Below are 22,726 nucleotides of genomic sequence, written 5' to 3'. Positions count from 1 at the left end.
GGAGGGGGGGGCTCCCAGCTCTTCTGGCCACAGCGAAGCGCAGGCATCCGGGCGATGAGCATCGGCTGTGACTCCACAGACACTGTAGGTTCTGAATTCTTTACGGAAAGAACGCGACCACCGGCTGCGGGCAGGTCCCCCACCCTGGGCGCCTGGCCTGCGGGAAAGTGGGGCCCGCGAGGTGAGGAGGGGGGCGGGGCGTGGGGTGCAGAGGGGAAGGCTGCCCGGTGGCGGGAGAGAAGCCGGCGGGAACCAGCGATGGTGGTGGAGCCCCGGGCTGGCAGCGGGGGAGGGGAGAGGCGGTCGGTACCCCTCAGAGCAGGGGGAGCTGCGCTCTGTGCAGCAGCGGTCAGCGTGGCCTTTCGGCGAGTCCCCTGCAGGCCGGCCGCGACCCCTGTGGGAGCGACACCTGTGCAGGTGGAGCGCCGGGAGCAGTGCAGGCGGCTGCGTCGCCATGGAGACCAGTAACAGCTCTGCCGGGTCTGGGCCACCAGGACTCAGACTGGGGAGAAGTCCGGCGAGGTGGACACGCCTGAGCCGCCCTCAACAGCCCCCGGACCCTGGCAACCGGCTGCGCTTGGCCTGCTGGGCCTCAGCCCTCGGGGGCCCCGCGACCTTCCCACGACTGGTTTTCTCCCTCTCACGGTCCGTCTGTGGGAAGACCTCCTGGGTCCCACTGCTGATGGACGGTCTGCCCTGGTCTCAGCGCAGGGCGGTCACGGCGCCCCTTCAACAGCTCCTCCCAGAGCACCCGGACCCGCGCCCCGTCTGCTCAGAGCAGGTGCTGCTCAGGTCAGCGCTGGGCAGCCTGGCCTCCTGCAGCTGCAGCCCCCCAGCCCCCGGGGTCCATGAGGGTAGGGCTGCCCTCCCCTCCCCCCTCGGCCACTTTCCACCGCGCTCCCTCCTCCCCCAGCTGCCCTCCCCGCCCCCAGCCTCCCCCTGCGCCCGGCCACCCTCCCCCGCTGGCCAACAGGCAGCTCCAGCCCTGACACCAGTGATCCCGATCCCGGGGAGGGGACACTGAGGAGGAGGAGGAGGCTGGTGGAGGGAGACGGAGACCCACAAGAACTGCGAGCTCACGGGGTGGAGAGCCCTGGGCTGAAGGGGAGAATGTTCTGGAACACACCCAGGTGTGGCCCTCAGTGACCGGCTGCACCAAGCGTCAGGGTCAGACCTGGTCGAAAGGGAGCCGCGGCCCCGAGCGGGGCGAACCCTCCGCTGCCAGCACTTTGTTCTCACGAATTCGCGCCCTCCGCCCGCCCGGCTCCCAGCGTGGCCATTAGGAGGCGGCCGCGCGCAGCCCGTGCCTAAGAAGGGAGTCGGACACACCGCCAGCAGAAATCACAGGTTTATTAACTTAAATATCAGGCGCCCTCACCGTCCTGGCGAGTCGTGTGCGGCCCGTGGCAGCTGCGGTGCCTCCGGATGGCGGCACGGAGCGCCACGCGCGGAGTGTGACACGCGTGTCCATGTGCAGCCGCGTCACAGGAGGGAGGGACCCACGGAGGAGCTGCCACTTCACAGACGCGATGCGCTCACTCGGAATATGTACACGGTGCAGGCATGTGCAGGGCCGGGGCGCCTCCCGCACCCAGGACACGGCAGGGTGGGCATGGGGGGCGGCTGCTGGTTCTGCTCCCGCTGGGAGCGGGGCGGGCGGTGAGGGGAGCCACGCGGGGGCATGCACATGGGCGGCACAGACACGGGGACAGCGGGGCGGGGCCCACCCACCCAGCCCTCGCCCTGAGGGAGGCCTCCTCCTCGCAGGAGGGTGGCTGAGACCCCGGGAAGCGCAGTCACACCCCCAAGTTCAAAGCGCTGTGAGGACAGAACCGCTCTGGGCCTCCAACGTCGGACGTGACCGGGCGGCCCTGCCTGGGGCTTCCGCGCGGACCTGGCCTGGCCGCCTCCCGGTCCCCACTCCACGCCAATCACAACCCTGAGCCCCTGACCACACCCTGTGGGCCCGGAAGGTGGTGAAGCCGCCGGCGGGGCCTCCAGCCGGGGCGGGATCTCACTGTGTTTACGCACACCCCACGTCTCACACACCAGACAGAAGCGAAGAGGAGGTGGGAAAGTTAGAAACGGGAGAATGAGAGAAAACAGCAGATCTGAGGAACAAAAAGGGCAGCCAGCGGTCCCGCAGCGCCCGCCGCCTGCGCGATCCCACGCGACCACGCGGCCTTTCCGTGACGTCTGACCCGCAGGAGGGAGCGCAGGCCCTCGGGCCGCCACCACTTCACCCCAGGAAACACGTGGTTCTCGCCCTTTTTGTTGAACAAGCCCAGGCAGAGAACAGCAGAGTTAAAAATGTACATGTCGCGTGCACGCCGTCCGGGACAGCGGGGCGCTGGTCTTGGCAGGAACAGACACGAGGAGCAGGCGGTCCTCGGGGACTGGACGGCGGCCTCCGTGTGCAGCTGTCCGCAGGGTGCACACGGACAGCAGGGGCGGTGACGAGACGCGGCGCAGGCACAGGCCGCCTTCACGCCTCACGCAGACACCCGGGCCGGGTCCCGTCCGGTGCCTGAGACACGAGGCCGACGTGGCGCGGGCGCTTAGCTGCCAGGAGGAAGGGGAGATGTTAGACGGCAGCCGCCAAGGGCCGTGCGGTGAGCCGGGCGCCGTGAGCTGCACGCGGCTGAGGTGCTGGCCAGCGGGGCAGCCGGCCACCGCGAGGTCAGCTGCGTTCAGAGGCCACGCCCACGGGGTCAGTCATCTGCCCGCGTGTCCACGCGGTGTTGAGTGTGAGTGCCGGGCCAGGCTTCACGCACGCTTGAGTCGGCACACATGGTAGCATCATGCCCCAGCAAGCGCGCAAATGAGCAAGCCCGCCCTCGGCTCCTGTCACCGCTCACCCTGGGGCCACGCTGACTGCTGGAGGGCGGGTTGCTGTGGACGCCAGCAGCCGGCCGCTCCCCAGGCTCGAGGGCTCACAGCGGAGCTGCACCTGAGCCCTTCCCGTCGGGTTAAGAGAAGGATCAACAGCAGCCGCGGCGCGGATTGAAGGGCGGCCGGGCTCTCCAGCTCGGGGCGCGGACGCGCGCCAGCCCCGGCCGGGCGTGTGCGGAGCGAGCTCAGCCTCTCAGAGCCAGGAGGGCACGAAGGCCCAGAGCGGCCGGGGGCCTGTCTGCACCACCGAGTTCCTCCTGTCCCAGGCTCCTGGGGCCGGAAGCCCAGGCAGCCAGGCCTGCGGGAGGCTGTGCTGCTACCGATGCCCAAGACCTGCTCGCTTCCCACTGCGCGATCGCGGGGAAGCCTCGGGGAGCAGCCCCGCAGCTCCGGGCGCCCTGGTCTGGCCAGGCAGGTGCTGCGTACAGGACCCGGGGGAGGGTCGGGCCTGAGACCGTTGGCCACAGGGAGGCGCTTCCTGGGGACAGGAGTGCCTGGTGAGAGAAGCCGCGCTTGGCCTGCGGGACGCTGCCCGCTGCACGTGGACGGGCCATCTGTCCTGTCCCTCTTTGGGGTGAAAACCACCCCAAATGGGTTTTTCGTCATTGTTACATTCCTCTCACACAGCATGGTCTGCAGACTGAACGCCCACCCCTCATTTCTCCCTGGGGATGCGCTTTTGACAAGCCCAGCCCCAGCCCCGGGCACCTGGCGATGTCTAGACGGGGCCTGGCCACCTGTGGCTCCGAGCCATGAGCTCCGGGCGAGTCTCTGGGTGAGCGGAAAGTCTGCTGTGTGACCTACACACCCCCTCCCCCCCACCCCCCTGACATGAAGGGGTGAGCCTGGCGAGAGTACCGGCTGAGGTCAGGAGGGGCCACGCCTGCACGGAGACACGCCCTACCGCTTCTCATCAGCCGTGCCCCCGTCCCCCCAGTCCCCCCACGGCAGGGGAGCCGCACTCCACCACCGCCAGCGTCCAGGCATCGCCAGGCCTCCTCCCGTGTCCCCGAGCTCCGCCCACCGCCTTTTTGCGGACAACATGATGCTGCACAGAGAAAACCCTAAAGACTCCACAAAAAACTACAAACAACAAACAAACACAGTCAAGCTGCAGGATACACAATCAATGTGCAAAACCCACTGCCTTCCTGTACACTAACAACAAAACCTCAGAAAAAGAAATGAAAAAACAAACAAAACGCAATTCCTTTTGCACTTGCAGCCAAAAGAATACCTAGGAATAAACTTAATAAAGAACGTGAAAGACGTATAAACCGGAAATGACAAAGCATTACTAAGAGATTGAAAAAGACACAACACCATGGAAAATACTCCGTGTTCACAGGCTGCAAGAATCAGCCAGTTAAATGGCCACATCACCCACAGCAACCTACAGACCTAATGCGTTTCCCATCAGAGTGCCCATGTCATCTTTTGAAGAGCTAGAACGAGAAGCCATTAGATTGTATGGAACCACAAAAGACCCGGAACAGCCAAAGCCATCCTGAGAGAAAAGAACGGAGCTGGAGGTATCACGCTGCCTGAGTTCAAATTACACTTCAGAGCTACGATCATCAAAACAGCAAGGCACTGGCAGAGAAACAGACACACAGACCAATGGACCAGAACTGCCAGCCCAGACATAAAACCATAGGTATCTGGGCAGGTAATTTTCAACAAAGCAGCCAGAAACAATGGAGTAGAGACAGTCTCTTCAATCAGTGGTGCTGGGGACGTGGAAAACCACAGGCAAACGAATGAAGCTGGACTGTAGTTCGTCCCCAGGTACAAACATGAACTCAAGCTGGCTGGTCTGCCTCAGGTTGATCCATAAACCAGGAGGTCATGCCTGGTTTGACTCCCAGTCAGGGCACATGCCAGAGCTGCAGGCTCATTCCTGGGGGCCAGGGGGAGTGTGAGGCAGCCGATCAATGATTCTCTCATCATTGAGGTTTCTCTCTCTCTCCCCCTCCTCTCTCTGAAATAAGTAAAAACATTAAAAAATCAACTCAAAATGGATCAAAGACCTAAATATAAAACCCGAGACAATAAATTACATAGAAGAAAATATAGGCACCAAATGTATGGACCTTGATTGTAGAGAACATTTTATGAACTTGAACCCAAAGGCCAGGGAAGTAAAGGCAAAAATAAATGAATGGAACTAAAACTAAAAAGCTTCTGCACAGAAGAAACTGATGGCAAAACAAAGAGGCAGCCAATCAGATGGGAGGTGATATTTACAAACAGTGGCTCCCACAAAGATTTAATTTCCAAAATATATGGATAACTCATAAAACTCAACACCAAACAAACTACCCAAACAAAAAGTGGGCAGAGGACCTGAAAATACACCTCTCCCAAGAAGACATACAAACAGCCAATCCTATCTAATAATAGACAAACATGGTATTTAACCGTACCTCCGACACGCTTCCCATGGGCTAATCAGGGCGATATGCAAATTAACTGCCAACCAAGATGGCGGCCGGCAGCCAGGCAGCTGAAGTGAACAGGAGGCTTGCTTGCTCCAGTGATGGAGGAAGCCAAGGTTCCCCGCCTGCTGCTGCCGGCCTCTGAGCTGCACTCTAAGAAAAAATGTTGCAATTATAGAAGCTAAACAAACCCCATGCTTTCAGCCAGCCGGCCCGAGCTGGAGTTGCAGCAGTGTTTCAATTATAGAAGCCAAACAAACCAGATACCTGCTTTCAGCAGCCGAGGTCTCAGAGCTGGAGCTGAGCCTCAGAGCTAAAGCCGGCTCTCAGTTCCAGTGACAGCCATAGAAGGTAAATAAATCCCAGAATAAAAAAAATAAAAAAAGGAGAGGTTGGGAACTTCAGTCGCCCGCCAGCCTGAAAACGGCCCTCAGCCCCTCACCCAGACTGGCCAGGCACCCCAGTGGGGACCCCCACCCTGAAGGGGGTGTGATCAGCTGCAAACAGCCATCACCCCTTCATCCAGGCTGGCCAGGCATCCCAGTGGGGACCCCCACCCTGAAGGGGGTGTGACCAGCTGCAAACAGCCATCATCCCCTCATCCAGGCTGGCCAGGCACCCAAGCAGGACCCCCACCCTGATCCAGGACACCCTTCAGGGCAAACCAGCCGGCCCCCACCTGTGCACCAGGCCTCTATCCTATATAGTAAAAGGGTAATATGCCTCCCAGCACCGGGATCAGCAGAGCCGCGAGGCCTCCCGAACCAGGGATCAGCGGAGCAGCGAGGCCTCCTAGCACCGGGATCAGCGGAGCTGCTCTGTGTGTGACAGGGGGCGGCGCCCCAACCCCCCAATCGGCCCTACCCTGAGCATGACTGGGGGTGGCATCGCAACCTCCCGATCCGTCCTGCTCTGTGCATGACAGAGGGCGGCGCCCCAACTCCCCAATCAGCCCTGCTCTGAGCCCGACGAGGGGCTGTACCTAGGGATTGGGCCTGCCCTCTGCCACCTGGGAGAGGGCCTAAGCCAGCAGGTCGTTATCTCCTGAGGGGTCCCAGACTGCGAGAGGGCACAAGTGGGGCTGAGGGACACGCCCCCCCGCCAGTGCTGGGGTCCAACCACAGCAGGTCCAGGGGTCCCCAAATGTGTGGATGGAGTTGGCGAAGAGGGAAAGACTCGGGGGCAGCGTTCAGTTGATCAGCATGGTTGGGTTCTCTTGCCTGGTTCTATTGCCAGGTTCTGTCGGTTCTCCAGCCAGGTTCGGTCGCGGAGAAGGAAGGACACGGAGACAGTGTTCAGTTGATCAGCAGCCTAGCCAGGATCTCCAGCCAGGTTCTGGTCTGGATCACCAGAGAGGTTCTGCTTAGGATCTCCAGCCAGGTTCTGTGTCCATGTTCTCTTGCTAGGTTCTCCAGCCAGGTTCCGTAGCCATGTTCCCTCGCTAGGTTCTCCAGCCAGGTTCTGTGTCCATGTTCTCTTGCTAGGTTCTCCAGGTTCTCCAGCCAGGTTCTGTAGCCATGTTCCCTCGCTAGGTTCTCCAGCCAGGTTCTGTCCAGGTTCTCCAGCCAGGTTCAGTCACCAGGTTCTAGTCAGGTTCTCTTGCCAATTTCTGTAGTCAGGTTCAGTCCAGGATCTTTTGCCATGTTCTCTCCAGTGAAGTTCTGTCTCTAGGTTCTGTGTAGGTTCCGTCTTCCTGGTTCTGTCTTCTAAGTTCTGTGTTGTTACATCTGTATTTATACCAGTTGATTCCAATCCTATCAATCTCTATTCCAAAGGTTAGGGTGTTTCTTATCTCCATTCCAGGGAGTAAAGATTATGTAGCTTAAGCATGATTGTTCATAGCTAAAGTGATTAATTACCCACCTGGCACTTAGTTAAGAGGTTTTATTCCCTCCCTAACTTCAGGGGAAAATCCCTACCTGGGGAAACAACCTTTCTCAGAGAGGTGACCTTGGTTAAAACACATAGTGCCAAGAAGGTGAGCAAACATATTAAGAACAGTATGCCATATATGCCAGGTCCCTTGAAACAGCAAGGATGGACCGGCTCCCGGCAAACTCCCCCTTTTTTATTTTTTAAAAGCAGGCATTAAAAAGAAAAACCCCAAATGCTCTCTTGTATCCATTTTAAGAGTAGGATTGGTGCTTTCCGCTATTACCTGAGTCCTGATCTATCACCCCAGGGAGAGCTTGCCAATCCTGCACTTTCCCGGGGTGGAAAGGCTGCAGTGGGGTTAAGGATAAGGCTCCTTGGGCCTACCTCCTCCCATGCCTTTACATTTACCTTTCCTTCCTCAGAAAAGCATGGACATACTTCTTGTATAAAACGTTCTGTCTGACTGGGAGTAACCTTAATTCCTCTGCTAGCAAGCATATGTGTTAAAAGATCAATACAGAGTCTTTTTTCTTTAGACTCAGTATGGCACATCTTCTCAATCTAAGAATCAATACAGAGTCTTCTTTCTTTGGACTCAGTATGGCACATCTTCTCAATCTAAGTTCTGTACTATCCACCTTCTTACCCTACTTATCCTCTATAGGGGGGTCTGCAGTACCCTGGTGGAGTCCTATCCGTCCCGAGTGTGGGGGTTCTCAATGGGGGGGGGTCTTACCTAGGGGAATCCTGTTCCAGGGCTTCCCAAAGGTGTGGACGGAGTCGGCGAAGACTATCCACCCTCTTCCTACGGTGGAGTCCTATCCATCCCGAGAGTGGGGCTTACCTAGGGGTCCCTGTTCGGGCGCCAGATGCTGCGGTCCAGCCCCAGCAGGTCCAGGGGTCCCCAAAGGTGTGGATGGAGTCAGCGAAGAGGGACTCAGAGGCAGCGTTCAGTTGATCAGCATGGTTGGGTTCTCCAGCCAGGTTCTGTTGATCAGCATAGAGAGGTTCTCCTGCCAGGTTCTATCCAGGATCTTCAGCCAAGTTCTGTCCAGGTTCTCTTGCCATGTTCTCTCGCTAGGTTCTCCAGCCAGGTTCTGTCGCCAGGTTCTGTCTAGGTTCTCCAACCAAGTTCTGTAGTCAGGTTCTGTCCAGGATCTTTTAAAGCCATGTTCTCTCCCTAGGTTCTGTGGCCAGGGTTCAGGTCCCTGTTCGGGTGCCAGATGCCGGGGTCCAACCCCAGCAGGTCCAGGGGTTCCCAAAGGCATAGATGGAGTCGGCAAAGAAGGAAGGACACGGAGACAGTGTTCAGTTGATCAGCAGCCTAGCCAGGATCTCCAGCCAGGATCTCCAGCCAAGTTCTGGTCTGGATCTCCAGAGAGGTTCTGCTTAGGATCTCCAGCCAGGTTCTGTGTCCATGTTCTCTTGCTAGGTTCTCCAGCCAGGTTCTGTCACCAGGTTCTAGTCAGGTTTTCTTGCCATGTTCTATCCAGGTTCTGTAGCTAGGCTCTGTCTCTAGGCTCTGTCTCCAGTTTCTGTCCAGGATCTTTTGCCATGTTCTCTCCAGTGAAGTTCTTCTGTCTCTAGGTTCTGTGTAGGTTCTGTGTGTAGGTTCTGTGTGTAAGTTCTGCCTCTCTTGGTTCTGTCTTCTAAGTTCTGTCTTCTAAGTTCTGTCTTGTTACATCTGTATTTATACCAGTTGATTCCAATCCTATCAATCTCTATTCCAAAAGTTAGGGCGTTTCTTATCTCCATTCCAGGGAGTAAAGATTATGTAGCTTAAGCATGATTGTTCATAGTTAAAGTGATTAATTACCCACCTGGCACTTAGTTAAGAGGTTTTATTCCCTCCCTAACTTCAGGGGAAAATCCCTACCTGGGGAAACAACCTTTCTCAGAGACCTTGGTTAAAACACATAGTGCCAAGAAGGTGAGCAAACATATTAAGAACAGTATGCCATATATGCCAGGTCCCTTGAAACAGCAAGCATGGACCAGCTCCCGGCACGCCAGTGCACAAATTTTTGTGCACCGGGCCTCTAGTCCTATCTAATAATAGAGAAACATGGTAATTAACCATAACTTCGCTACCCTTCCCATTGGCTAATCAGCGAGATATGCAAATTAACACAATGGAACACTGCTCAGCCATAAGAAAGGACAAAATAACGCCATGGATGGACCTTGAGAACATTATGCTAGGTGAAATAAATCAGCCAGAAAAAGCTAAGAACCATATGACTTTACTCATACGTGGGTGATAAAACTGAAACTCAGGAACATAAACAGCACGAACGGTGTGGCGGCTGCCAGAGGGAAGAGGCTGGGGAGCAGGGGCCCTCATATGAGGTGACAGGAGGAGGCGTGACTTTGGGTGGTGGGCACACGGTGCAATGCCCCGATCTCGTCACATAGAAACCCACACCTGAAACCTGTATGCTCTTGTGGAATGTCACCCCAATCAACTTAATAAATAAAAGAGATTAAAATAAAGTAAGAAGTGCTGTGTTTTATAAATGTCCCTGAAGACTGTGACCAGCCAGGGTGGGGGGTGTGTGTGGACTGGGGGCTGAGGCTCTTGAGGCCACACCTACACTTTGGAAACCCCCCAATGCTCCCCCCTCAGCTCTCCCACTGCCCGTGTGACAGCAAAGCAGACATGGACCCTGATTGGTGCTGACAGCCCAGCCCGAGATGGGCCCTAGTTCCCACCTGACCCTACAGGGAGACACTGCAGCAGTCAGCCCACACTGAACGCATGGTGACTGTCTCCCGGGACACGCCCACTCCCACGTGTAACACCCTCTAGGAGCAGTGGCTGAGTGACCGCCTGGCGGCCAGGACACTTACTCGATGGGCACCGCAGGGGAGTGGGCACTGCGGGGGACACCTACTCGGTGGGCACCGTGGGGGACACCTACTCGGTGGGCACCGCGGGGGACACTTACTCGGTGGGCACCGCGGGGGAGTGGGCACCGCGGGGGACACTTACTCGATGGGCACTGCAGGGGAGTGGGCACCGCGGGGGACACCTACTCGGTGGGCACCGCAGGGGACACCTACTCGGTGGGCACTGTGGGAGAGTGGACACTGTGGGGGAGTGGGCACCGCGGGGGACACTTACTCGGTGGGCACCGTGGGGGAGTGGGCACCGCGGGGGACACTTACTCGGTGGGCACCGTGGGGGAGTGGACACTGCGGGGGAGTGGGCACCGCGGGGGACACTTACTTGGTGGGCACCGTGGGGGACCCCGAGCGATGGAAGTGCACGTTCTGCCACTTCCCGTCCCGGCGGTGCCACACGCGCGTCTCCTCCGACTGCATGGTCCTGGGCCTCCCGCCGCCGTCCGTGTACTGGGTGAGCCGGATGTAGGCGATGCAGGCCGCGTCCTCGCCCAGCAGGTGCACGTGCGGGTTCAGGAGGATGGTGTGGACGGGCTTGCTGCTCTTGGACAGTGCTGCAGAGAGGAAAGAGCACTCAGCTCCACGCAGACACACAACCAGGATGTTCAGCGGATCGGCGAGCGAGCGCCACTCATTCCTCCCCGATTCAGCGGACGCCTCACTGCTGAGGGCCTGGCGCTGCCACAGAGAGGGGCAGGGCCAGTACTGTTCCCTCGGCCCCGGCAGGCAGTGCTGCCGGGAGAGGTGGGTCGGTGGGGAGAACGGAGACGTGTCTGTCTCTGTGACGGGAAGTGGTCACAGACACAGGCAGGGCAGGCCCTGTCTTTGCCAGGACGGGACCCAGGGCCTTGTGTGTCCTGGTGGTGCCGTGTGTGGGGCAGGGAGCTGTGGAACAGGCATGGAGGCTGCTGTCTCGGGTAAGAGGCCTGCGCAGTGTCCCCCTGCCTGTGCCCTTTGCTCAGCACGCCCACCCAGGCCAGTCCAGCTGCCCGCCCAGCGAGCAGCCCAGGCCTGTGCTGGCCGTGCGGCCCGCCGGCTATAGCCTCGGTGCTGACGGGAGGACAAAGGCATGGAAGTCCGTGCAGAGGGCGCAGGTCCTCGTAGGCCCCACAGGCTGAGCCACCTGATTCAGGCAAACCTGCTCCCGCCCGTGGAGGGGATGCGTGCGCTGGCGCCAGGCCCGGCACCCGCAGAGGGCGGCAGGCGTGGAGGGCGCTGTGCGGTGTGTGCTGGTCAGGCAGGTGTCCCTGGTCCCTCCCCTGGAGCCAGGGCAGAGGCGAGGCCACCGGGAAGCTGGGCGAGGCCAGCTGACCACGATCATCATGTTTGCTCGCAAATGCAGCGCAGTAGACAGAGCACTCCCGCCACGCACGCAAAGCCACGCTGCTGCCACGCCCGGGCCGGGCTGAGGCCCCTGCGGACACGGGACTGTCCTCCTCACTCAGCTCTGTCCGAGCGGGAGGCACGGCTCTCCTGCAGGCGTTCCTTTGTCACTTGCTCTGAAGCGCGGTCTCCTCGGAGGCCGTAGAGCTGTCCCTGGACGCGGCCTGCAGCCTCACGGTCACGGGCCTTCGCTCTGATGGGGGTCCGGGTGGGCTGGGCCGCGCTCTGGATGGTCGGCTTCTTTGCTTTCCATGTGAACCATGTTTTATGGAAACTTGAAACAGCGCCTTTTGGGGAACTCACTTTGCCACCTACGTCACCTTTACTGGGGCCTGCATCGGTGTATTCGATCAGCACTACTTTTCATACAAAATCTGGTATTTTTCCAAGCACACTAACACTTTTAACCTTGCCGAGTTTTTAATGTTTTTTATTGATTTTGAGAGAGGGAGGGAGAGGGAGGTGGGGGAAGGGAGAAGGGGAGAGAGAAACAGTGATGAGAGAGAAGCATCAACATTGACTGGCTGCCTCCTGCACGCCCCACACTGGGGATCGAGCCTGGAACTCGAGCCTGTGCCCTGACCAGGAGTCAAACCATGACCTCTCAGTACATGGGACGACTCTCAATCTACTGAGCTGCACCCGCCGGGCAACCCTGTCGATTTTTCCAATTTGAAAGATTAAAATAGTCATTGCATCAAAGAGCCACAGAATCTGCAAACTGGGGAGAAATCCCGAGAGCAGCTGGGAAAGGCATGCTATGGATTTAGGGTGAATGTACCGTTTTCAAAGTAGAACCGATGGAAGTCCATCCCTTCCACCAAGTTGCCCAGAGCTTCCGGCTCAAAAGCAGTGAGGCCCGGGTCACAGATTTTTCTGTAAGAAAAAAAGATGAAAATAATCAAGGAAAGAACTGCTGTATCTTGTTGTCTCACACACGTCCATTCTGGCCCACCCAAGTGAGCGAAGAAGAGTTTAAAAAACACAACTATAACCCCTGCCTGGCCTTGCCTGGGGGGAGGATGGGGAGGGGAGGAGAGGGCAGGCTGGCACCCCGGGTTTTACAAGCTCCTCCTGGGTCAGTGCCAGGAGTGGTCCCTCGACCGCCCCGGCTGCTCTCACTCTCGCTTTAAGCTTACTGTGTGGAGATGCTGCCCAAGCTCACCCAGCCCGCCTGGCTCTGAAATGAAACACTTTTGGGCTAATTGTACACCTTCTCCATCACAACACACTTCTACGTCCAGATCGACGAGAAAGCGGCTGTCACCCCAGCTTCCTGGAAGTGTTCGCAAGCTTAGTCACCTCTGTTTACGGTTTATTAACTTCCCACGTGAAAGTAATGAGCGGTTCAAATGCACATAGTTTCCTCTTTAATCCAAGAAATTGGATTCCACAAAGTGCGGCACCATTTTAAATGCGTCTTCAGAGACAGCGAAGGGCTTCCTTTTAACACCTATTATGTGGCAGACATTCTCTCAAGCAATTATGACACGACAATGGGTCCTGAAGGAGCAATACACAGAGGCTCACTAACAGGTCACTTGTCACAGACGGGAAGACAGGCAGACGGAATCTGAGCTGGGCTTGCACCGTGGTGCGTTTCCCTGGAGTGTGTATGTGTGTGGGGTGGGCCGGGCGGGGGGAGGCAGCGAGGGCAGCGAGCAGCCGGCACAGGGCATGAAACGCAGTGAGTCTGGGACGACGATGGTCTGGCAGGAGCGTCGCTGGGTGTGCAGAAGTCCCCGGGGCACGCGGGGAGGCATTCCCGGATCAGAGTGGGCCTCTGAGGAGAGACCTAAACTCGGCGTGAAGAATTCGTGTAAGTTCACACGGGAGAAGGGAGCCGCCATGGAAGGTTCTGGACTAGTTCTGTTCTGCGAGGTCGGCACCTATGTTCCACAGGGCAAGTCCCATTGGGGAGGGAAGGCGTCCTCACTGCCGACAGGACCAGGTTTCACAAGGTGGACGCAGGGTTCCGAAAGCTCCGTCCGTGGGACGCGGAACTGAGTGTGAGAACAGCCGTAGCCGTCGTTTTAAAAGGAGACATCACAGCGGCTGCTCCGTGGGAAGGAAGCCTGGAAAGGGCGTGGCCGGGGTCTGGGCTCTGCCTGAGACTCCGGTGTTGTCAAGCTCAACGCCAGCACATCCGCCTCTTTCTAAGGAGCCTGGGAAGCACAGTGTTCCCATGGTAACCAGCAGGCTGGGGCGGCTGGGCTCCTCCAGAGAAGATGCGGCTGTCAGCATTGGGGAGCCGAGCTGTCACTCGCCGGCCAGGACTCACCAAGGATCGCTCGCTACGACCATCCCTGAGCCAGCCGCCCAAACCTGTCCATCTCTTCACTCATGCGCGTATGTACATACGTGTCCCTCCTGTAACCACTCTGCGTGAAAGCATGGCTCACGAAGCTTCACGTGGCCTGTGGTGCGGCTCTGGACAGGGTCTCGGGCAGGCGGCTCGCAGGAGAGGCCAGGGGGCTGTCCCTGGGCCGCCGTGCAGTCAGGCGACCTCCGCCAGGGCATCGGGAGCTGAGGGGACGCCAAGGAAGCGCCTCGCTTCAAGTGCCCTTAAACGGAGGACCAGGCGCCCTGCTGGCCACTTCTGCCGGGCTGGGCCCCAAGGGAGCATCCTTCCCCCGTTCCACACGGAGCCTGAGCAGGAGCGGCTCTGTGGGAGGGTCGCCTGGTGACAGTCCAACCAGCAGGAGAGCGGGCAGGTGTCCGACCAAGCGCTGTTCATCCCACGTCTCCCGCCCTTCTTCCGAGGCCATGTTCTGGAGTTGATGCAGCAAACACACATGTGCGTGTCTGCACTAGCGCACATGTAACCTGGGGAGCGGTCCATGGAAACACACATGTGCATGTCTGCACTAGCGCGCACACGTAACCTGGGGAGCGGTCCATGGAAACACACATGTGCGTGTCTGCACTAGCACACACATGTAACCTGGGGAGCGGTCCACACCCACACACCGTGTGTGTCTGCAGTAGCACACACGTAGCATAGCCTGGGAGCAGTGCTGGCCGGGATCCGGTCGCTTGCTGTCACTCCCGCGTGTCTACATGTGCCTGTGCTGCCCGTTGTAGCCGATGGTGAAGAAATACCTTCAAACGCGGGAAGAAGTGGGAACTCCCATTTGTTCTCCCAAAAGCAACACATTATTTCCTTTTTGAGAATAACGTCCCATGATGCTCACGGCGCGGGAATCGTCTGGAAACAGGCTCACATCCGCCTGACGTGCCGCGCCGCGGGCGCCGCGAGCGCCGCCATCTCTCTGCCGTGTCTGCAGCACCCGGACGCACCACAGACCCTCTGCCCGTCACGTGGGGCACAGAGGCGTTTCCAGTTCTGTTACGAACGTTGCTTCAATGCACATCTTGGTTCATGGTCTTGTCCATGTTTCAGATTCAAGCCCAGGGCCGTGTGACATGCTCGTGGGTAGAACCCAGGCCTGAAGTGACGGGACTTCCTAACCCTCCAACCCGCACGCAGCCACGGCCACCGCCTCAGCCCAGGGCTGCTCTCGCTCTCAGCACCCAGGAGCCTCTGGTCCTAGGCCCGCCTGTGGCTGCCGCCTCCATTTCCTGTTCAGGCAGCCGGGCCATCAGCTCCTCACAGCCACTCCTTCTGCTTAACCCAGAGGCCCAGGGGCCATCCCAGCCACAGTCAGACCCTCTCCAGCGAGGGGCCCGCTGGGGCACAGGGAGCCCAATTTTCACCTCACAGTCAAGTGGGGCTGCCGAAGGTGGAGGCTGCCTGACATCCATCACGGACACCCCCCCCCCCCGCGCCCCTCTCCCCCGCACCCCACCCCCATGCCCCTCCCCCACGCCCCCTCCCCCGCGCCCCCTTCCCCCCCCCGTGCCCCTCTCCCTGTGTCCCCCTCCCCCGCGCTCCTCCCCCCCGTGCCCCCCTCCCCCACGCCCCTCTCCCTGTGTCCCCCCTCCCCAGCGCCCCTGTGGAACTGCAAGGCCAGTTGGAGCCCCGTGTTGTGTCCTCTCTGTGCTCCTGCCCTGTCTTTGCCTATAGCGGTGGAGCTGACTGCCTCCCCCCTCCCCCCCCGCCGAGGAACCCCAGGCCTCTCAGAAGTCCGTCTCCTGAAACCCCGACACCTATTGATTCTGGGCATGTGAGTCCTTTACCCCTTGAACTAAGGCTGCTGCTGACACGGGAGCCTGGGTTACCCCATGAACTGGGCGCGGAGGATGCCCGCCCGCCACGCAGCCCACACTCACGTGTACGCCTCGAAGTCCCCGTTGTTGATGGCCTCGATCAGCTGCTCCGTGACCTTGATGATCTCCTGCTTCCGAGCTAAAGGCAAAGGGACAAGCTGGTGAGAACAAGGACCAACACCACCCCCCCCGCCCCCCCCATGACACGGCCTTTCCTCCCTCAGACGCCGTGGGACAAGGCCCCCGGGCAGCCTGCTGTCTCCCTTCCACACAGCTCAGCAGCCACCACCAACCTGGCTCCTCCCCGCCCGCCCATGGGGCCTTCTCGGCCACTTAGGGACCCCCCCCCGACTCCCCCCCCCCTCGCGACCCAGGGCGCAATCCCAGGAGGCCATGCCCTGCTGATGTTGGACAGCGCCTGAAGGCCCAGGCTCTGTTCTTATTTTTCATTAAAATAAATGTAGTTTGGTACCACGGTTTATTTCAATTTTTTGCCTTAAAAAATGCTTTTATGCCCTAACTGGTTTGGCTCAGCGGATAGAGCGTCGGCCTGCGGACTCACAGGTCCCAGGTTCGATTCCGGTCAAGGGCATGTACCTTGGTTGTGGGCACATCCCCAGTGGGAGATGTGCAGGAGGCAGCTGATCGATGTTTCTCTCTCATCGATGTTTCTAACTCTCTATCCCTCTCCCTTCCTCTCTGTAAAAAATCAATAAATATATTTTAAAAAAATGCTTTTATTTCAGAGAGAGGAAGTCGGGGGGGGGGGGGGAGAAACATCAATGATGAGAATCGAATCATTGACCGGCTGCCTCCTGCACGTCCCACACAGGGGATCGAGCCCGCAACCTGGGCCTGTGCCCCTACTGGGGATCGAACCCTGACCTCCTGGTTCACAGGCCGGCCCTCAGGCCGAGCCCCGCACGGGGCCTGGGCTCTGTGCTAACAGCACTATGCCACCCACCCCCAGTTTAACCAAAGGAACTGCACCCCCTGCTCTGCTCTGTGCCAGCGGAGCCGCCGCACTGAGGAGCCTTCAGGGAGCTGACCACGCGCTCAGTGCCGGGGGCGCTGGTCAGATGGCCATGGGTGGTATCCACGCCAACCCACAAGGACCTGCTGCCCGGCCCACACCTGCTCGTGGTCAGGAGCCGGCTGGGCTGGAACCCCACCTGGGACTCTCTCCTCCTCACCCGGCATCGGTCCGCTGAGGCCGCCGTGTGCTCACTCCCATCGCAGCTGCGGCCTCGGGACCCCTTCCCTGTCACCACCTGATCCATGCGGAGTGACCCCTGTGCTAAGAAGGCTCTGGCCCTGCTGTACTCTGAAGGCCACCGCCCTCTGTCGCCCTGAAACCCCGGACCTCCCCGTCCTCACTGTCTTCCCCATCCTCGCCCTCCTCCCCGTCCTCACCCCCTTCCTCGTCCTCCGCCTCCTCCTCCCCGTCCTCACCCTCCTCCCTGTCCTCCCCCTCCTCCCCCTCCTCCTCGTCCTCACCCCCTTCCTCGTCCTCCCCCTCCTCCTCCCCGTCCTCACCCTCTTCCCGTCCTCCCCCTCCTCCTCCCCGTCCTCACCCTCTTCCCGTCCTCACCCCCTTCCTCGTCCTCGCCCTCCTCCTCCCCGTCCTCACCCTCTTCCCATCCTCCCCCTCCTCCTCCCTGTCCTCACCCTCTTCCCGTCCTCACCCCCTTCCTCGTCCTCCCCCTCCTCCTCCCCGTCCTCACCCTCTTCCCATCCTCCCCCTCCTCCTCCCTGTCCTCACCCTCTTCCCGTCCTCACCCCCTTCCTCGTCCTCCCCACCCTCACCCTCTTCCCGTCCTCAACCCCTTCCTCATCCTCCCCCTCCTCCCCGTCCTCCCCCTCCTCCTCCCCGTCCTCACCCCCTTCCTCGTCCTCCCCCTCCTCCCGTCCTCAACCCCTTCCTCATCCTCCCCCTCCTCCCCGTCTTCCCCCCTCCCCCTCCTCCCCCTCCCTGTCCTCACTCTCCTCCTCGTCCTCCCCCTCCTCCTCCCCATCCTCACCCCCTTCCTCGTCCTCCCCCTCCTCCTGTCCTCAACCCCTTCCTCATCCTCCCCCTCCTCCCCGTCTTCCCCCCTCCCCATCCTCCCCCTCCTCCCCCTCCCTGTCCTCACTCTCCTCCTCGTCCTCCCCCTCCTCCTCCCCATCCTCACCCCCTTCCTCCTCCTCCCCGTCCTCCCCATCCTCAACCCCTTCTTCATCCTCCCCCTCCTCCCCGTCCTCCCCCCTCCCCGCCCTCCCCCTCCTCTCCGTCCTCCCCCTCCTCCCCGTCCTTAGGGCTGCAGAGCCTTTGCTGGAGCAGCGGCCCCACCCACCACGGCCCCAAGGCCAGGCTCCTCCTCCACATGGGCTTCACCTTGGGGCCCCCCAGGCTCCCCGCCCCGCTCACCCTGTGTCCTGGCTGCGACCCCTCATGCCCCCGACCTCACAGTCCCCGGTGACAGACAAGCCCGAGCTGTCCCACACAGACCCCTGCGGCCTCCCTCGGACCCTGGCGGGAGCAGCCACCTCCAGGCGCTACCTGGTGATTATCCCGGAGGAACCGGCCACCAGGCTCCCGCCTCCTGCTCACACCCGACTGCAGGCGTCACCACCCCTCCAGTCAGCACGGCTCCCCTTCCTGTGGGCTGCCCGTCCCAGAACCCCCTCCCCCATCTCCCAGGGACCCCAGGAGCTCTCCCACAGCAGCTCCCAGCTGTCCCCCGACCCACACGGGAACACGCCAGCACAGCAGGCCAGGACGGACCAGCTCCCACCGCCTGCTGCTGGCGGTCAAGCTGGCGCCCAGGACCGTTCTCTCTGGCCAGCACGTGGCTACGAGCCCTTCATTAGGATGCCATCGGCCTCCAAGGTCCTGGTTTAGCAACAGGTGTTCACAGGTCTGACCAGTCCTGGCCCACAGCCTACCTCCCACCCAGGACGGAGCGCCTGTCCACGCCTGTGCATGGCTAACAGCCGGCAGGGACCCCGTCTGTGGACACGGGGACCTCTGAGGACTCCACGTGCCAGCGCACAGCGATGCCACCCGCGTGTGGTCTGGGGGTGGCCAGGCAGCCCGAGAGGCACCTGCGGCCGTCACCGCCTCAGGTCAGCAGGTCCACCACACGCGAGGCCCAGCGAGACGCCCGCACAGGCGCAGCGAGAGAACCGCGTGGTGAGTCAGTCCTTTCCAAGGGGGTGGGGGGCAGAGAAAGGCCCAGGTGCCGTGAGGCTGCACCGGGCTCTGGAGCCGCCGGGCCGTGGCGTGAGCGTGGCTAGTGCGCCTGACGCAGGAGCCAGCGGGTCTGCGACGAGCTCGGCCAGGAATGAACCGGGCTCACGCCTGGGGGCGGACCCTCACCCCACGTTGGCAGGTGTCTCACTGAACAGTGAGCTCTGCGTGAAGGGGGCCTGTCCGTGGGAAGCGCAGTGTGCTGCCGCCTGTCTGCGGTGCATCGTTAGCTGGCAGTTCCGTGTCGCTGTCTGCCCACACGGAGCTCTGCTTAGGGCCGCCCTCCACCTCAGAGCCCGGGTGGGGGCTGCAGGCTGGGGCTGCGAGGCGGGGCCAGGGCGGAGCTTTATGTGGCTCGAGGCGCCTGCTGCCCAGTCACTCAGCGGCTCCTCTCCAGCCCCTGGTGCCCAGCTCACTATTTTGAAATGGTAAACTTAAATGAGGCTCCTAAAATGCCTCTGAACTCGCCAAGCACGGTGACTGACACGGGATGGCTGGGCCAGGACTGACTGACGGCTACACGACGCCTGGAGCGGTGCCCGTGGCCTCACGGTCTTCCGGGCCGTCGGCAGAAGCAACTCCCGGGACGGGCACCGCTCAGGGCCGTCCTCACGCTCTGGTGCTTTTACAGGGGCCTCGCGGGGAGTTTCCCGCCAACTAGCGGCTGCTTCTTAGCGGCCTGACCCCTCGCAAGTCGACCTGCTAGTTAACATGGAGCGTCATGGCCATTACTTTGGCCCCTGGAGGCGGCTTAGTGACGGTAACACTCCACAACCATAAGGCCTGGAAAGCGCCGCCTTCTACTCTAAAAAGCTAAGAGCCACATGACTTTACTCATACGCGGTGACGTGGACATGGTAAGGGTCCCTGGGTCGGCTCAGCAGGCAGGCAGTTACAAATATGCATCTTTGAAATCTGCTCCACACCCAGCACAGTAGGTGCTCCACGGCCGTCTCTAAAACCTGAATGCACCCAGCGTCTCACACGGTGTCTCTGTTAGGAATTCCGTGTCCTGAGCACCTCGGGAACCCCCTAGAATGGCTCACAGAGACTGTTTGAATGGACTGCACATGACTCCTTGTAGAATGACCTGGACACCAGTCAGAAAACACGGTCATTCTCACGCAGCACCGTCTCGTCTCCTCCAGACTTGCTCACGGGCAGGAAGTGTGACTGCTCTCCGCATGGCGCAGCTGCAGGCCCCACAGGACGTGGGCTGCGTGGGACGCACAACGGAGAGACCGGTAAAACCTCTCTCTTCTAGGGCCCCCTCCGTGGAGCGCCCTCCCTCAGCCACGCCTTCTGCCTCCTGCGACACCTTGGTCCCCGGGACCCGGGTCTGGCAGGGAGACCTGTCGCCTGGGGAACGGACTGGAAAGGCCCAGGGCCGAGACTCACTCCTTCCTCCTCCATGGCTCCCGAGCAAACCGAAGGGCTGCAGAGGGAGCCTCTCCGAGGGGCAGCCGCCCGGATGTCTCAGCGACGCCCCCTCTGGAACCCCAGCCCCTGGCGCACCATCGGGAGTGACCTCCCGGGAAGGCGAACCCGCGGTGCCCACTCCCCGTTCACATCTTCCTGTCACACTTCTGCTGGACGCCCCGCTGCTCCCCCGGTGCCTGGGACCCGCGTGCAGCACTGGCCTGTGGGACCTGCAGTTACGTGAACTGAATTACAAAACGAGAACAGAGGCCAACCAGGGACCCAGGGCCCTCAAGGCAGCCACGGGCCAGAGAGCAGGCGCGCGGCAGGCGATCCTGTGTGCGCGTGCGTGCGATGGCGCGAGGTGTGGCGAAGACACCTGCTCGGCTAAGGGACCTGGGCAGCTGCCCTGCGGGGTCAAGACCATGTTGGGAAGGACGGAGCCCCGAATGAGAAGCCACCAGATGCAAGTTCCACCGACGCCCACTCAACAGCACCGCGTCACCGTCAGACCCCTTCTTGCCTGGACATCGTCCCCTGGGGGTCACGAGTGCACGCAGCACACGCACGTCCTATGCTTCCCTCGGGCCAGTCCAGCCACCACTTGGCACTGCGTTTCTAAGCTGTCCCTACTCGCTGAGCTCACCACCATGTGCTCCAATACCCCACCTGCCGTCTACAGTTAAAGACAGAAGAGAACAGGGGCAGAGCCTGGCAGAAGCTGTGCATACAACCAGAACTCCAACAAAGGCTCACAGAGGAAACTGCTTCTGTGTCTTCGACAGGCCCGTTCCTAAGGGATCAGTTATTGGAAACGAACGCGTTTTCGGACAGGGGCCGGGAGCTGGGCCGCCCACGCCCGCCTCCGCGTACCTTTCACGTCTTCGTCCTCGATGGTGGTGTTGGAGCTCTCCGTGGACTCCTGTGGAGGAAACACACGTTGCAGACAATGCACAGCTGCTCCTTTTCGTCCCGGAAACTGGCGAGTGCTGCTCACGTCATGCAAACCCGCAGCAGGCGTGTGCACGTCGGACATGCAAATGGACAGACACCCTATGGCGGGAACAGAATGAAATGCCAAACGCTGCCCACGCTGGGGAAGGCGCCCCCATGGCCTCACCTCGAGCCTCAGGCCGTGCCTCTCAGAACTGAGGACACGTCTGGGTCCCCGTGCCCCCAGGTTCTCTGTGTCTGTGAGAAACTGGCTCTACTAGCCTAACGAGCAGGAACCGAGGACAGAACCATTCTTATTCTCCATCTAGCATCCGGGGGCAGCCCCTGCTCTGGCTGAAGGGGGCCCGCGAGCACAGACGCACACCTGGCAGCCTGCGGGTCTCAGCCCCTAAGGAGAGCGAGCCTCTCCGGCCCCAGGAGGGGAGGAGGCAGGGGGATGTGGTCGTGCTTCCAGGAGTGTCCGCATGGGCAGCACCGTGCAGCCAGCGCGTCACTGACTCAGGACAGCGAGGTTCTCTCTCACGTCCGAGGCGGCACTGCTGCCATGACAACGACAGAGCTGCTCTGTGAGCCCCGTGCCACCGAGCTGGGGGGCACCCGAGCCCGACCGCCCGAGGCGGCTCCGCACAGCGTCCGATGCACGGCCCGTCAATGCAGTTCCCAGCGAAGAAACGCACTCACGTTCCTGAGACACACCTTCCACTCGAGTGACCAAAGGCCAGAAACACCACCGGACACAAACCTCCACAGCAGCTGTGTGCTCAGGGACCAAGAACGGCTTTTGCAAAATGGTGCCAACACCAGCCAGCGTCCCTCAGAGATCCAATATTCAAAAAAGTGATCCACTCGTATGACGGTCACAGCGAGTATGTAACCAAAGGGACAGGCCCATCAGCGCGTGTGCAGGGTCTCCGTCCGCCCAGAGCAGGGTCATCGGCCTCGGCCTGGCCTGGCCCACCTTCCGCGCGCGAGGAGGTGCAGGCACCTGCGCACAGACGTCCACGGAGCCAGGCAGCCAGGCAGCAGCCACCGCAGAGCCACCGAGAGGCCCCAGCGTGCGCCTGGCCTCGCCCGGCTGGCGACCCTGCGAACCTCGGGCTCGCGTGGGACACTCCTCAGGGCTCCAGGTGTGAGGGACCGAGGGCAGCCATTTCCCACCCGCGCGCCGCAAGGATGTTGAAAACGTGCAACACCTGACTGTTCAGCCCTTAGACTGTGAAATAGGAAAATGACAACCCTAGCGTCGGCGCGAGTGGACCGAACACTGCGCGCAGAAGTGAGCAGCCAGTGTGGGTGCCGTGGGAGGGAAACGGTGGGAAATCGCTGCCTTAGACCATTTCAGTGTCATGACTACAAATACGCCTCATCACAGAGAAGGAGGCACATGATGGTCTTTACTCTAATGACTTTAACACTGACCCACTCGATGTTAAACCAGAGAAAGTGTGTTCTGACGTCAACC

At 60.4% G+C, this 22,726-nt stretch overlaps 1 protein-coding gene across 12 annotated transcripts in view; it reads right to left on the bottom strand.

The window, feature by feature from the left end:
* Positions 1 to 1,332: 1,332 nt before the first annotated feature.
* The window catches only part of CAMK2D (calcium/calmodulin dependent protein kinase II delta), a 157,548-nt gene continuing 136,154 nt past the window's right edge, over positions 1,333 to 22,726 (bottom strand). For all 12 annotated transcript variants that reach the window (XM_036303295.1, XM_036303297.1, XM_036303296.1 and 9 more), the window contains 5 exons: positions 21,184 to 21,232; positions 15,726 to 15,801; positions 12,274 to 12,368; positions 10,435 to 10,663; positions 1,333 to 2,562 (listed from right to left, as the gene is read on the bottom strand). In XM_036303295.1, the coding sequence (XP_036159188.1) occupies positions 2,559 to 2,562; positions 10,435 to 10,663; positions 12,274 to 12,368; positions 15,726 to 15,801; positions 21,184 to 21,232 (453 nt within the window). In that variant the 3' untranslated portion in view covers positions 1,333 to 2,558. The remainder of the gene's footprint in view (positions 2,563 to 10,434; positions 10,664 to 12,273; positions 12,369 to 15,725; positions 15,802 to 21,183; positions 21,233 to 22,726) is intronic.

This window comes from Myotis myotis, unplaced genomic scaffold, assembly GCF_014108235.1.
Source record: "Myotis myotis isolate mMyoMyo1 unplaced genomic scaffold, mMyoMyo1.p scaffold_m19_p_36, whole genome shotgun sequence".
NCBI lineage: Eukaryota > Metazoa > Chordata > Mammalia > Chiroptera > Vespertilionidae > Myotis > Myotis myotis.
Note: the sequence above shows the minus strand (reverse complement) of the source record. Positions and strands in the feature narration are given on the sequence as shown.